Source organism: Rhipicephalus microplus, chromosome 4 (genome assembly GCF_043290135.1).
Source record: "Rhipicephalus microplus isolate Deutch F79 chromosome 4, USDA_Rmic, whole genome shotgun sequence".
NCBI lineage: Eukaryota > Metazoa > Arthropoda > Arachnida > Ixodida > Ixodidae > Rhipicephalus > Rhipicephalus microplus.
Genome location: NC_134703.1, coordinates 89868774 through 89884748, shown reverse-complemented (window position 1 = coordinate 89884748; position 15975 = coordinate 89868774). Strand labels below are relative to the sequence as shown.

The 15975-nt window shown below is 44.1% G+C and overlaps 1 protein-coding gene across 2 annotated transcripts in view; it reads right to left on the bottom strand.

The window, feature by feature from the left end:
* Positions 1–6184: 6184 nt before the first annotated feature.
* Positions 6185–15975, bottom strand: part of LOC142814503 (uncharacterized) — a 337659-nt gene continuing 327868 nt past the window's right edge. For both annotated transcript variants that reach the window (XM_075893307.1, XM_075893306.1), the window contains one exon: positions 6185–6307. Coding sequence is in view for 1 of the 2 variants with exons in the window: in XM_075893306.1 (XP_075749421.1) it covers positions 6272–6307 (36 nt within the window). In the remaining variant the exon portion in view is untranslated. The remainder of the gene's footprint in view (positions 6308–15975) is intronic.

Sequence of the window (15975 nt, the reverse complement as noted above, 5' to 3'; positions counted from 1 at the left end):
TTGCGCAAGGTCAATAAAAACGACACTTAATGATGTCGCCGTTCCCGCTTCGCTGCAATTCGTTATATTAAACTAACTCGTGCCGACCACTCTGCTGTCTGCAATTGCATGCTTCGACGTCTATCAAGCCCGGTTGGACGCTGAGATCTAGTTTATCAGCCAAGCAAAGTGCAACTTACGCAACTTTACGGAAACTTCCCGATTGTCTCACGATGCTTTGTTGGAGAACGAGCTGATTGTATTCGCGAAGCGCTAACCACTGACAAGTGACGTTTTCATTCATTATCGCTGGTTATTGCGAAAACATTCTTTTTTTCGCGTGAACTAACAGGCTGGACGCTTAACAGGCGAGAAACTGCTTCACACAATAAAAGATTGTGGCTGCTACGCACTGAAGTGATATTGATGACAAAGAAGTGGGGCCAGTGGCGTTGCCCTCCCTCTTTTCCTCCTCCTCACCATGACCTCTCTTTCCCACTTTTCGCTACTATACGAAATTATACATAGCTACGTGCGCTCTCTTTAAAATTGCGAAGCATTTCTTAGCTGACTTCACCGACTTTGACCGTATCTGTCTATCTTGCCGCCTACGAGATTTAGCTCTCCTAGCCGTTTCGATAGTTGGACGTATTACCAAAATTGGTATTTTGCATAACATGACTGTACGACGAGCATAAGTGACTAATCATAACAAGAAAATCATCACATCTATATGTCGTGAATGTCATCATTTACATGTCATGGTCTTGCTGCTGTTGCTGTGGTTTCATTGACATGCCAATCGCAAGTGTGGTATGGTATGACATGCCTACATGGCGAACATAAGCGACAGGTCCTAACGTGGTAATCATGAGTTGCATGTCATGTAAGTCGTGACTACAGGCCACGCTCCTCCTTCACTCGCAGTCGTTTCTATAGCTTCACAAATATCAAATTTGGTATTACGTGACATAAATGTTTGACGAAAGCGTATATGAGTGGTGTAAGCATTATAATAATGATATGCGTGTCATGTTAGACACCCCTATATTCTACGCTTATAGTGCGTTCACTGTCGTTTCGCTAGCTTCACATATACCAAATTTGATATTACGAGATGTGAATGGACGAAGAAGGTAAATGAAACGTCGAAACAGAATAATCACGACATGAGCGTCATATTTGACATGACTACATGATACACTCATAGCGCGCTCGCCACCGTTTTGCAAGCTTCACATATACTGAATTTTGTATACTTGCATCTTATCTAGATACGCCAGTGCTCATAACATTTCTACTTGTTTTTACTGTGTACTACGTCCGTTGCCTCGTAATGTTGTGCGGATTTTAAAGTGACATATCAATCTTCCTCATTCATGCTTCGCGTATCTTCGATTCCGACTGTACGTGGTATCTGCAATTTTACTTTTCCCAACTTTTTCCTTCTCTCTCGTTTTTCCTCTGTCTGTAATTTTTTGTACTCCTTTTTTTTCTCGCCCATTCTCTCTATGTCCTTTAACTCCTTCTCTACTGGTTCTATCGCCAAATATATCTTCATCTCTATTCATTTCCTTTCCTGCCTTCATATCTCTTTCTTTCTTTTTCGCTTCGTACTTGATCTCCAGCCTTCTACATTTTTTTCTTTCGTTTATTTTGTACTAATTCTTTTTATTTTTTTATTTCTCTTTCTATCTCGTATTTTATATTTCTCTTTGTACTAGCCACTAACTTGTCACTGTTATTGCGCCTTACGCTTCCTCCTCCAGAAAAAAAAGGCGCGAATTTGCCGCAAGGGAAGCAGAAAATGAAGAAAAAAACTAAAAGAGCCCCTGCAATTTAATTATGGCAAAAGTAATCAGCTCACTCCAAGTGGCAAAGCAAATAGTTTGACCACTTCGCTGCAAAAGAGCAAGTCAGGTTCACAACCTGCAGTGCCACTTCGCGGCCACTGCTATTTACGTCAGCCATTTCTCGTGCACGCTAGCGCCTGCTACTGAGCCTAGCGTGCCAGAATCCAGCGCTTGCATGCAATAGGTTTGTGGCACGGTGAGACACGATCTCACCCACTGTGACTCAGCAATGCTGTACAGAACCGTTCACTGTTGAATAGAACACTAGGATTAGCCCCGTTGATAATACCCGCGCTCTAACAGCAAGTGCATAAATAAACACTGTTCATGTACGGCACTAGTCAGTTTGAAGAAGTCAACACTGTCAACCAACGGTAGTCTTACGCAAATCTAAAACCCTATGTTTTTGCAAGAATGAAATTCAAACATGCCGTGCACGTAAGTATTCCTTTTAACACTAGGCCCGTCTGTACGTGCTAGTTACGTTAACCAGTGGCATAGCTAATCAGACTACCAGAAATGTTTGCTTGTTCGCTGAGCAACCCGCTGTAATTACCGGCCTTTTGCTGCTCGTTACAACTTCTCCTTTGCCCTCAAGTTGATTGCTCCGCACAACAATAATTTACTGCATAAAAAATCGCAGCATATCCACGGAGTGAATGATATTTGGTTGGGTGAAGTGTTCGTCAGTCCGTCGGTGCTTTCGTCGTCCGCCCATTCGTTCTTGCTTCCGTCCGTTCATGCATCCGCCCATGCGTCCGTCCATGTAGCCGTCCATCCGAGTGACCATCGGTGCGTCCGTCTTTCCGTGCGTTCCTTCATGTGTCCATCCGTACGTCCGTTCTTAAGTCTGTCCATCCGTCCATCTGTGCGTATGTTCGCACGGTCATCACTCTGTCTTTCCGTGCGGCCATCCGTCCGTCCATGCGTCCGCCCCTCTGTCTCTCAGTGCGTCCGTCAGTCCATCCGTCAATCTCTATGTCCTTCCGTCTGTCCGTCTATCTAGTGAACACTCCAAGTACAGCCATCTCACATCTTTTCATCATGTATCCATTATATACAAGTGCTGCCATCTAGCGGACATTCTAAGGACCGCTCCTTCGGGTATGTGCCACCGGTGGCTACATACACCATCAGAAGATAGACAGACCCACACTCTAAGGAGCTGCCCCCTTAAAAACCTTTCACATTGAGTACTTGCAATTAAAGAGCGCCAAGTTGCATTATTACAAAAAGTCACAGCTATGCCGCAAAGGCGAAGCAATGAACGCGATAGGAACAAATCGGGAGGTCACGCGCAGAATGGAAAACAGATCGAAATGTGCCACGCGATTTTGACGCGCAAATTAAGCACAAAACGTACTCACATGTACAGATGCACGCGAATAAGCATCTCAGTAGTTACTTCGCTGTGTCTGAAAAGCACACGCTTTTCGCAAACGGAGACTGCAACGATTGCAGGGACCTTTCTGCGCCCGGTAACTACTACAAAATCGTTCCACGTAGAGCCTGAGGCCAGCCAAAACGTACGATCCTCCCCCCCCCCCCCCCCCCCGTAACGTAAGGGTGCGCGTGGGAGCGTTGCTCCCCTCCCGTAATCGGGGCCAAGTACGCGTGGGAGATAAGGCCGCACGCCGCCGCGCGATGTGGCAACGCGCGCTCATTGTGCCATCTTGCTGATAATGCTGAAAACACGACAATTCGCCCGAGTCCCGTCAGCAGAGATAAGTGGTAGATATAAATAGCTTGCCACGTGGACGTTCAATGAAGTGCTCCTTGGTGGCTCAGTAATTAGCGCGCCTCGCACTCCCGATTCAGTGGACCGATATTCAATTCTTTATTGCATTATCATATATATATATATATATATATATATATATATTGCCGCGACAGGTTGGCCACGTTCAAGTTGCCCGCCGCAATCATCGTTAACCTGCGTTGCCTCGCACGCCAGCCGGGTCTTGCTGGTGCTCTTGCCTCGATGATTGCGGCGGGCTACTTGAACGTGGCCAACCTGTCGCGGCATTATATATATATATATATATATATATATATATATATATATATATATATATATATATATATATATATATATATATATATATATATATATATATATATATATATATATATCAGGGAAAGAAGTGTATACCTAAGGGCTCGTTTTTCCGTGTTTTGGAACAATAATAATGATGCTCTCGAGCATCGAACACGTTATTCGAAGGTCGTAGGTTCGATTCCTGCTCACGGCTGGGTATTTTTTCATCCACTTTTCTTTCTTCTTATTTACATTCAATTGGTTCCAATAACTTCCCCTGTACATTCCTTGGCATTACTGTCTGTTAGATCTCATATATATATATATATATATATATATATATATATATATATATATATATATATATATTTATATATATATATATATACGGGGAGTGACGGAGACTCCGGTGGCAAAATCCAGCCGAGATTGTTCATATATTTGCTATCGCAATAAAAGTAGAGAGGAAAACATTTGTCAGAGGAGAGCAGATAGCTCTGCCTTGAATGGCGTGCTACGGCTTGTTGCTTAACACATGGAAAGAAGCGTAAGGCGTGCAGGTGTATTATCATTGTGTGTGTGAGGGAGAGTAAAAAGGCATATGGAAGGCAGTGATTTTAACCAGGTCGCACCTGACTGCTACTGTACACGAGGGGGGGTGGGGAGAGGAAGAGAAAGAAAATATTTGAACTCGCAAGTTAGCATGCTATATACAGTGACGCGTTAGTTCAGGCCATACATTGAAGAAAATGTAGGTATCCGGGCAGGCAGGCCATCATAGCTAAAGGTCATACAATTTTTTCTTTTATTTATCTACTTTCAGAAGAGCTCAAAGGAAAAAAAACATGCTACAGTAACAGTTCTGTTTTTTTTGTTTTTTGCATCATGCCGCCCAATAAGTGTTGAGACAGTTATGAAATTGTTTGTTTTTCTGACAACCCCACTTCTTAGTAAACCTTGAACAGACACCTTATTAATACACTGGCATTACAACGCAGGCTTATCTGTTCCAGCTTGTGTAGTATTCGGTGGTGTGCGTGAGAGCACGGGGAAGAAGAAGAATGCTTGATTTTTCAATGAAATTGCTTACGAAACATTTGCGCGAGAACATCGATAAACAGAGGGGAGTACACGAAAAAAAAAACATATCCGCTGCGCCTAATTCAAACCAAGTTTAATTAACACTTTCTGAAGGGCAGGCAATTCTAGTAGCAAGTAATTCCGCTACAATACTGCCTGAAATATTTGGAAACGCATACTGGCTTTAATTACTGTCAACTTCATGAAAAACATACTGTATGGTACTTTCATAGTACGTACCACTTTCCTCAGACACAGTGAATAGGGTAACAGTCAGCTATTAGGGTCGTGTTTTTTAATTTGTGCCTGACCGATAAATCTTCTGGTACACTTTAGCGTCGTATAATAAATCTGCCACGTGCAGTCCGCATGCAACAAAGTTTCCAAACTGCCGACGGCAGTGCCCTTAGCCAATGAACCAGCCACCTAACGGGCCTTTCTGACGGAAGACCCAGAAAACGACACACATAAAGCAGGACGCCGTCCCGCAAGACGAATGCTTGCACCAGAGGCCTCTGGGAGGGGACTTCGGCTGTTCCTTGGCGTGGCGGTCACTTGTCGCTGAGATTGATGAAGTAGCCGCGACTCACGGCGGCAGAGAATATCGGTAGGTTCACCATGCAACCTAGAAAATCCCTCGCGGGTGAAACAATGGCAATGAATGGGCTCTCTTTTGCAGAACATACAACAGCGCGGGCCGTTGCGCAGGATGTCGAAGTGAAAGTGGCTTTAGGAATGCTCCATTTCACTCGCTTAACCGTGGCCAATTCTGTGCAGTATTGTTAAATATGGGCACTGAAGGCGTCAAAAACATGGGCCGATGACGCCGTAACTTCTCCTAAGCGTCCTACTTCAATGGCCACTGCCGCTGCGATAGCTTCATTGTCATGCCGGTCGTTGTGATAATTAGCTAGTGACTGAGCCAACGATGACACATGACGAGACGTGAAATCGCTTGTTAATATGAGCCCAGCTTCGCAGGTGGTGCACATGTCTTCAGAAGTATATTGAGTGAGTGCAACAATAACCAGCAGTGACTGAGTATCCAACGTCTTCACTATAAACACTTACTATTTCTTTAGGAGTGGACTCAGTAGAAACGGGACTAGAATTGTAACGACAGGCCTGCACGAAAATGGCCACTGAATACCCTTACTTGCCTCCCAGCTCGTACTGTCATGCGTGAGGCGATCCGAAATGAAACTTTGAATTTGTGAAAGATGGAGTCACAAAAGTAGTGAGACATTTTTAATTTCATTCCGTTTCGCTCATTGGTGAACGCACAGTGTACAAAATCACTCGGTGGTTGTTGAATGAAGCATTAGCGATAACTCCTTAACTTCACAGAAATGGGCACCTGCAAGAAACAAAAAAGAACAATCCTTTTATTTTTCAGGGCTTCAGCAAAGAAATCACTTGAAATACGAGATCGCACCCTTCAACGAACGCCTACAGCAGAGGCGCAGCCGCTGACACAAATTACACGGTGCAGTACGCTCCATGTCCAATGGCCCCCGACCGTTAGAGCCTATACCACGCCACTGCACGCTTTAGGCGAAATCGACCATTAAAACGGCGTCTGGTCTCAACAAAAGCTTACCCCGCCACCGATGCCTCTCCTCCGAGCATCGAGGCGTGAATAGGCACTCCGGCGGCGTGCATGCTGGCCGGGGCGTGCGCCGTTCGCGATAAGTCACGTGCTACAGCCGTGGCTGGGAGTAGTTTTTTGACCGCGCCTATACACAGCAGCAGCCTGTGAACGCACAGCGTTGCCTCGCTTCGACTTCACCAAAGCCTCCCAGCCACGGTGATAGATGACCTGATACGAGAACCGCTCTCTCCAAGACACAATGCCGGTGCTGCGAGGGGTTGCCCTCTTCTATACTCCCCCGTAAAAGAAAGAGAAACTCGACCGAGGCAACCTTGCTGGAGCCTCGACGGCTGACCGAGCGTGTTACATACATACACTGCGGTTGCCACTCTTGTCGAGCCCGCAGTGTGGCCATCGGAAGCCGCCTACTACGTTGGGTGCGGTGACGCCGTGAGACAAAGCGTTGCGCCGTTCCCTGCTACGTGAGCCTACTCATCGATGCGCCGGAGCGCAGCCTAGAACGGCGGCCGCATACCGGTCCAGCATTATGACTTTCACGCGCTTTTATTCTCCTGTTCACCCACTTACTGCCCGTAGAACATTTCATTTACTGACTTTCTTTCTTTCTTTCTTTCTTTCTTTCTTTCTTTCTTTCTTTCTTTCTTTCTTTCTTTCTTTCTTTCTTTCTTTCTTTCTTTCTTTCTTCCTTTCTTTCTTTCTTTCTTTCTTTCCTTCTTTCTTTCTTTCTTTCTTTCTTTCTTTCTTTCATTCTTTCTTTCTTCCCTTCTTTCTTTCTTCCTTTCTTCCTTCCTTCCTTTCTTTCTTTCTTTCTTTCTTTCTTTTCTGTTGCTTCGACAGTTGCTTTCATCGAATTGTATGGGCAACGTTTTATTGATTCACTTAGCACCATTTGTTTTCCCAGCGAATCGACAACAGTCCGGAACGATTGTGACAATAAAGTGGTACAGAAAATAACACGATTTAGAGAATGTGAATGGATAATCTCGTAGCTGAATTGACGACTAATTTGCAGTTGGATGTTTATTATTGAAGCGGCTAGCATGTTCGACCGGGGGATAATATTCTCCGAAGAACCTGCCCAAAGTATGCCTTTATTTTGCTGCCTCAGCAAGGGTAAATAACTCGGCTAAGTAAGCTAAGTGGCATTTTGTGAATCTGCTCAGTTCAAGTATGTCTAGAAGGCAGAACCACTACAAGATTCAGTAATTACTGGTTTGTCGACACGAATTAAATAAGCTGCTTAGAAACAATCCCGTTCCTGGGTGCACCTGCACTACCGCTTGGAGCATAGATTCAACGCGAACAGAAGTATAATGCAAAAGAGCACTGCTGTTAGTAAGAAAATCTAGCTGTGTAAAGGCTGCCTTATACCATTCCACCTAGGTGCACGTACGGCACTGTTTTTGTGGTCATTGTGTTGTCAGCGTAACAAATCAGCTAGCCGAAATGTCTGTTTTCCACCCAGTATGACGTAGGCAGTGTGGCGTAGCATGAAACAAAAAACACTCACAGGGTCTCTACGCATCTGCCTTAGTGTAATTAAACCTAAAGCTACCTTCTCCTTTTTCTTTTAAGTCAACGTATTGAACCTCCCGCGAGCCCCCCTCCGAAGAGCTCTGTGCAAATAACGTGGTTATGCAGTGCCTCAGAGATAGGAGGCATTGCAAGATTTCTGCACATCCCTTCGTTTAGCACTACCTTCGAGACCGGCCAACCTATGACCAAGAAATGACTTCATGCGATTACGTCATACTGACGTCGCGATGACTTCACAAGTTTTTGAGATCTCTGAACCCATGACTACGCGATATGGTGACGTCATCACTTGATGATATATTTTTGTATAACTCGTGCTGACGCAGCCGACATGGGAAGCCAACGTGGCACGCCAGTGAAATTTCTCATTTGAGGAGGCATTTAATGCTTTAAAATAACTAAAAAAACTCAAGAGTGCTTTATAACTTCGAAACTGTGGTCGGTGAGAGCTTGTGTTCATTCGACTGACTGCGTCTTGGCGTTCTCTAGATAGGCAAAATAGTGTTCTTCTGTCATGCTACTATTCCAGGCCTAATTCGCTCGCCTTGGAGTGGTTACTTTCTAAAAGCTTGGCCATTGCGACTATCTAGGCCAACTAACTACACACAGACACACATGTACGCACGTGAAGTTCTGTACCGGAGTTCACTAGCGTACGTACCATGCATTTCTATTCCAAGCAAAGGTGGAACATTTTTCTCTGATTCTACAGACCAGTTACTCTTCCTACACCGCATGACTAGGATAACGCAAGTTAATTAAAATGAAAGAATGTTTGATTCTTGTGTGTAGAGATAAATACAAACTCGTTGTTATGTGTTCAACAGGCAGCCGGAGGCTAGCGACAAATGAAAAGCAACAAAAAAAGCAGTATAAATTATATTTATACGACGTTTGAATCGCAGTGCCTAATTCTCGTTAATCTCTATTACTCGCTCTGTAGCACCGACTGATGGAACTTAGGAAGAAAGAAAAATAATAAAAAACTCGCAAGCCAGCCAGCGCGCACGTTCTTTGATCACTCTGCAAACACACACGTGACGCTCTAAGCAGAAACATAAAAATAGCACTCTTATGCCTCCACATCTCCGAATATAGACAACGCTCAATTGGATTACGAACGTTTTTTTCCCGCTTGGTTATCCTGATCAATAAGCGTACGCGAAGAGAGGGCGCCGGAGGCAAGCACTGGGGGGAGCTTCATCCAGTGCTTAGTCGCTCGCACTAATTTTCCGGCACACATGGCCAGCGCCTGTCGAGTGGTTCCATAGAACCGGACCGGGGACGATGGGGGGAGCTACGAATGGGATTCGGGCTTAGCGTAGTAGGAGAGTGGCTGCTATTCCAAATCTTCCTTAGCTCTACTCAGACCTTCCTTAATTCCGCTCCTGGTGCAATTTAGTTGCTCTACTTGCCTTCTTGTTTTCAATGGTATAGAAATAGGGAGCAAGGAGGAAAAATTGTGGAAATATTATTGGTGTTAACAAGGCCAATAATGGTAAACGCTTGCGTAAAATAAAAAGTTGGCGAGTTGGTATTGGTTCTTGATAACTGAAGGGGGCGCGAAATACGCAGAACACCTGAAAAAGGGGCACACGGGAGCGTGTAGTTCTGTTTGCTCTTTTTTTCTTGTGTGCTGTGTATTCCGTGCCCCCTTCAGTTAAATGTTTGAGTCACGTGCGCACACCATAGTATGATTATAAGGAGCGCCGTAGCGGAGGCCCCCGGAAGTTTCCCGACTACGTGAGGGCCTTTGAAGTGAACCCGAGTATAGGTACACGCACTTGTAGCAATATTTCTTTCGTTGTCTAAACGTGATCAGCGTGCTCAGAATCGAACCAGCGATCTTCGGGTCGGCAGCCAAGTGCCCTAACAACCCTACCACTATCGATGCTGCTTAAACTGGTAGTGAAGTGGCTGAAGATCTTCACTACTGTAAAGAAGAATAATGTGGAATTAAAAAAAACTAAAACAACAAAAACGAAGGAATTCACATTCTTTGAGCCCTCGCACTCACGCATGCTTCCGAAGTTCTTTATTTTTCTACAAGCGATTGCATCACCTAAAACGTATCAAGAAACTCAGCAGCTGATTTGTCGTTTCATCATTTACTTAGACCTATTTATACCTAAACGCCTTATTCTTGTTACTGGGGTCATTGAAAACAAACGTGTTACACTAAAACAATGCATATCTATAAACAAGGGGAAAATTGCACAAGGAGCATTCTTGATATATATATATATATATATATATATATGGAAAACATTTTTAAAAAAGGGCAACAACAACCAGAAACAACGCAAACTATAATTTGCGACGTAGCACCGAGGGTAAAACTTGCATTCTGGTAAGGAGTGTGTGATAACACAATAAATGGGACAATAAACACCGGGCTTGTTTGGTTAATTGAGAAAAACTATGTCTCGCGAATTTATTGCAAATATTTACAGACGATAAAAATTAACGGAAACGGTCCTTTTTATACGAACATGCTTCCTTGAAGTATAACGAAAAAAAAAATGGCAGCGTATCCATGGGTTGAATGATGGAAAGTGGGGCGAAGCATCCGTCCGTCCATTCATTCTTGCTTCCATCCGTCCATGCGTCCGTCTGTATGACCGTCCGTGCGTCCATCCGCCCGTCGGTGCGTACATTTGTTCGCGCGTCCACACGTCCATCCGTGCGTCCGTCCCTGCGTCCACCCATGCGTCAGTTCATCCGTGCAGCCATCCGCGCGTCCATCCATGCATCCGTCTGTGTGTCTGTACGTCCATTTATTCAACACTCCAAGTACCACCATCTCGCATATTTTCATTATATATACCGCATATGCACCGCCATCCAGCGGACATTCTAAGTACTAAATGAGAGGTGGCACACGCATACTTTCTTACGGCTTGTGCTTCGTGTCTACTCCCCCCCTTCAACCACCTCGAGTTCATAGTATATACTAGTTCACTGTATTCATGGCACTGTGGCCCGACGCTCGTTAAACCAATGGCTGCTAATAAGGAATCAGAGACAGGAGAATTCGGCTTTTAGTTAACGCGCACGCTGCGAATTTTTTTATTGTTCAACAACGCACAGGAGAAATCTCCCACTGGCACCACCTTGCAGGTCAAAGCGTAAGACATGTTAAGTACTACGACGTGGGACGAACGGGTGCCGCTTTGAAAAGCTTCGCCCCTAAAATTTAGGCTAGCTTCACCAAAGTGGTACCAACTCTGGAGCAAGTGTTCAATTGAGGAACCTTTCTTTGTTGCTCTTCATCTTCCTGTTTCGTTTCTTTCTTTCTCTTTTAAATGCGAAGCCACTCTCTCACTAGCCGGTGTAACGCTGTCCCTCTATACGAACGCACCGGGCTCAAATGTTGGCGCGACGCCAAATACGTCACGCCACTTCTGCGCGTTGGCGTCAATTTACCCTCACAGTGCTCGCTGACGTCACTCACTCCCTCGCCTGCCACGCGCTCGCCGCAGCGCCCTCAGCTACCGTCCTGTCCGTCCTCCCGCAAGAGCTGCCGGCACGCCGCTCGCTACACCGCCGATTCGTCGATTCACGTACAATAAACCTGATGCGCGCCTAACGTACGCATTGAAACATGTTTGTACGTGTCACCTACAAGACCGACGCCAGCCATCGCGTCAAACGAATCTTTCAGCGCTTACCGCAGTACCTTCTTTAGCGCTGTTCAACCTGTGACGTCACCCGTGCGCAACGCTGGTGCTTCACATCCCATCAGCGATCTTCGAGGCGCAAGTTCTTTTTTCTGTTATTTTTCGCAGTCACTTCTGTGTTTTTCTTCCTTCATTTTTGTTTATTTCTATTTTCTTTTACATGTGTTCTTTCCTTTTGTTCTATTGTTTGCTTGTTACCTCTTTCAGTTACATACGTTGTTCGGGCTGTCGTATTTCCACGCCATAGTAGTAGTTTCTGCACTTTATATGATCAAGGCGCCTCAAGAACAAAGACAAGACTCTTTTTTTTTTCAATGCGCTCAATATGGTACAGCGGGATATGCTAAACATAATTTTGCCTGAGGTAATATCATGACACAGGGGCTCGAAGAACAAGAGGAAGAACACTTCTCAATGGAGGAAGCGCGTGCTTATTATGGTACAATTAGCGATGATGACAGCATACGACAGCCTGACCCCGTAAAGTAAGGCGCACATAAAAATGTTCTGCACAGTCTCTAGTATAACGTGGAAAAACATGGGCCATGAAAGATTGGGAGTCTAAACAACGCAAAATGTCACTTATACCCTCAGCAGTCTCCGAAATCCAATAGCAAGTTGACTATATTGTAAGCAGGAGAATATAATTAAGCGTATGCAAATAATTGCATATTCATATGCCTAATAAGAAAGGTACAAAAGCATACAAAGTAATTTATGCGCCGATGTGTTATTACATAACGAAACCCTCTTTCCTGCAAGCGCCGCCTTTTTATTACATTTTATACGGTGTAGTTTTCAATAACACGATTGTCAGCTGTAACATAGATGTTTTTTTTTAACGGGAGTTCAAGAATAAGGCTATATTATACGTTATCATTAATGGCAGATGTTTCAGATTGATTTATTTGTGGGGTTTAACGTCCCAAAATCACCACAGGATTATGAGAGATGCCGTAGTGGAGGGCCCAGGAAATTTCGACCGCCTGGGGTTCTTTAACGTGCACCCAAATTTGAGTACACGGGTTTACAACATTTCGGCCTCCATTGGAGATGCAGCCGCCACAGCCGAGATTCGATCCCGCGACCTGCGGGTCAGCAGCTGAGTACCTTAGCCACTAGACCACCGTGGCTGGGCAGATGTTTCAGAGATCAAATGGTACAATCCACACACACACACACACACACACACACACACACACACACACACACACACACATATATATATATATATATATATATATATATATATATATATATATATATATATATATATATATATATATATATATATATATATATATATATATATATATATATATATATATATATATATATATATATATAAAGAAGTGTATACCTAAAGGCTCGTTTTTGGGGTGTTTTACACAATATAAATGAGATCTATAATGCCAAAGAAAGTACAGGGGAATTTATTAGACGGAATTGTAATGTAAATGTGAAGAAAAAAAAGTGGGTGAAAAGATAACATTCTGTGGGCAGGAACCGAACCTCTAACCTTCGATTAATGCGTTTAATGCTCTACCACTGTGCCACGAGAGAATGGTAAAAACGAAAGTATTTATTTGGACAGTTCCGGCCAGCGTCTGGCCTTGCTTCCATTGTTACCGTTCTCACAGAGGATATACTTGGTTATTTGCAATGCTACAGCCGCTTTCGTCACCATATATACATATAGAACCAAGGATTTGTGTGTTGCATCGCCTACATTTTCTTTCCCAAAACTGAACCTTATTCCTCGATTTGCCAATGAAGGTTGTCTGAAACATAACTTTGGCGAAACTTGTGGTGCACCAACGCAAAAATAAATAAAAAAGAAGCACAAACATGTGGCTACAGCTACTGGCTAGCTTTCTTGTTCTTGTTTTTTTTTTTGCGCTATGACTTCCCCTATGTATTACCAACAACAAGGCCCTTCTTACGTCCAATCAACCTAGGCTTCTTATATTTACGAGTGGTACTTTTTCAAAGTATCATTTGGAGAATGTTAAGCGGGTAATACAGGCAATACTATCGCCGAGCCCGCTGGGGGCGCCGTAGTGACAGCTATCGTATTACCAGAAATCGAAACGAAGTAGATTCAAGGGAGTTACGCTGTTTTAATGACGTAATTTAGGGCGCAAATATGATATGGTCCGTTGAGGGCTGCGCTTACCACTCAAAGTATATGGTATCACTATTTGCCATGACTAGTCTGGGCATTCCTTTTTAACTATTTCAATATTTCTCGTCACGCGCTCGATTGATAGATTGATATGTTGGGTTTACTACCAAATGATCAGGAGAGACGGCGTAGTGATGGACTCCGGAAATTTCGACCACCTGGAGTTATTTAACGTGCACCCAAATCTGAGCACACGGACCTACAGCTTTTTTGGCTCAATCCAAAATGCCGCCGCCGCTGCCGGGATTGGATCCCGCGACCTACGGGTCAGCAGCCGAGTACGTTATGCACTAGACCACCACGCCGGGGCCTCGTCATGGGCTCCAGGATGGCTGATTTTCTACGTAGTGTAAATCGACAGTTGAAATTCGATTATTATTGTGTCCCGTGATGGTGAATTTTGATGCAGTTTTAAAAGAATTGCGCCGTTGCATATCTGGAGAATATCTGGTCTGAACCTATATCGAAATTGATGAGCAAGTACATTTGACGAAAACAACATGAAGGTCCTCCGCGACACATATGTTCGGCATTGAAGCGAAGGTACGACCGTACTATGCTAAGGCGGCCTCACAAAACGCAGAAAAAATATGATGACATGAACGATAATACCTCTCCCAGCTGAGAGGCCGCCAAGAACACTTATCCGCGGAGAATTCTCACGAGAAGACATCAAAATGCAATGAGAAAGGCTTTGTTAAAATAGGTAAAGTTTTTCTCTCCAATGCATCTCGTTGTGAAAGCCGCACTTGGTATATTCGCGTTGTGACACGTTGGTTTTCCATTCTGATTTGCAATAGAGACTAAGAACTACTGAACTACGCTAGCAAGTAAACTCTGCAGTTAGCCACCCTCTTTCTTCGGGCTTGGTGCCACTAGTGCGAAACCGTCGTATTTTTTATGCGGACGTTACCGTCTTGACCAGCCGAGAAAGGCAAGAGGCAACAATTCGTAAAATTAGGAGTATCTGTGACACAGTCACGAGGCTCCGCATCAACTCCATTCATTACCCACTGCTAATTGAGGTGTTTCAGTAGACAGTCTACTTACTTTAACACCTTACAAGTGTTATCGTTTCTTGGTGCATTGTAGGGGCCAAGCTCCTTGAAAGGACACTAAAGAGCGAAACGATCTTTCGCGTGTTAGTAAAGCACGATTTCGCAATCCCGAAGGCACCACTTTCACTGCGACATGACGCTAAGCAAGCGAGGAAACGCGCGCAAATAAAATGCGGGTGGTGACGCCACCAGGAGACTCGCATCAAGCACCGTAAGGTAAGAAATTTGAAGGCGTCTACTCGGTTCTACGTAACTACCAATTGACAAAAATGAAGCATATTGTAATCTGTAAGTAGCATAGAACAAGCATACAAAGTTTCAGAAAATTTTATCAGGTCTACACAACAAAAATACCGAAAATACATTTTGAAATTTCTTACGTCGCACGCGAAAATCTTGGCGCAAACTTAAAAAACAAACAAAATTTTAACCTTGATTTCTTCCATCAATAATTAACTTATACGATAGTAAAACATATGACATTTGAGTTCTGAGCATTCAGTTTGTCAATCCAAGCGAAGTCATTCTTCGTCCTTAGTGTCCCTTTAATTTCGAGGCTTGTTCGTTGGCGTTGGTTTTGTGCACCGTAGCCGCCGCTGACGATGGCGCTGATGAAGAACAAGTGCGTTTCAGACAAGGAGGATTAAAGAAAAATTGCTGGAGTGGAAGCTCCTGCGATGGCTTGCCAGCAGAAGTGAAGCCACCTATTGCCACTGCCAAGATGGGGGAAACATGCTCTTTTCTGATAGTGCCCACTTAGAGATCCAGTGGCTTTGATACGTTATGTAAATGCTACGTTAGTTCTATTATAAAGGATAGTTGTTCCCGACGAAATAACATACAGAAACAAGGATGGATGGCTGAATCTACAAAGAACTTCGCCTCCAATTAGAGGCTCACTACGGAAAACTAGTAACTTTAAGACGCACTTGGAGCACTATGTGGCCCGAAAAA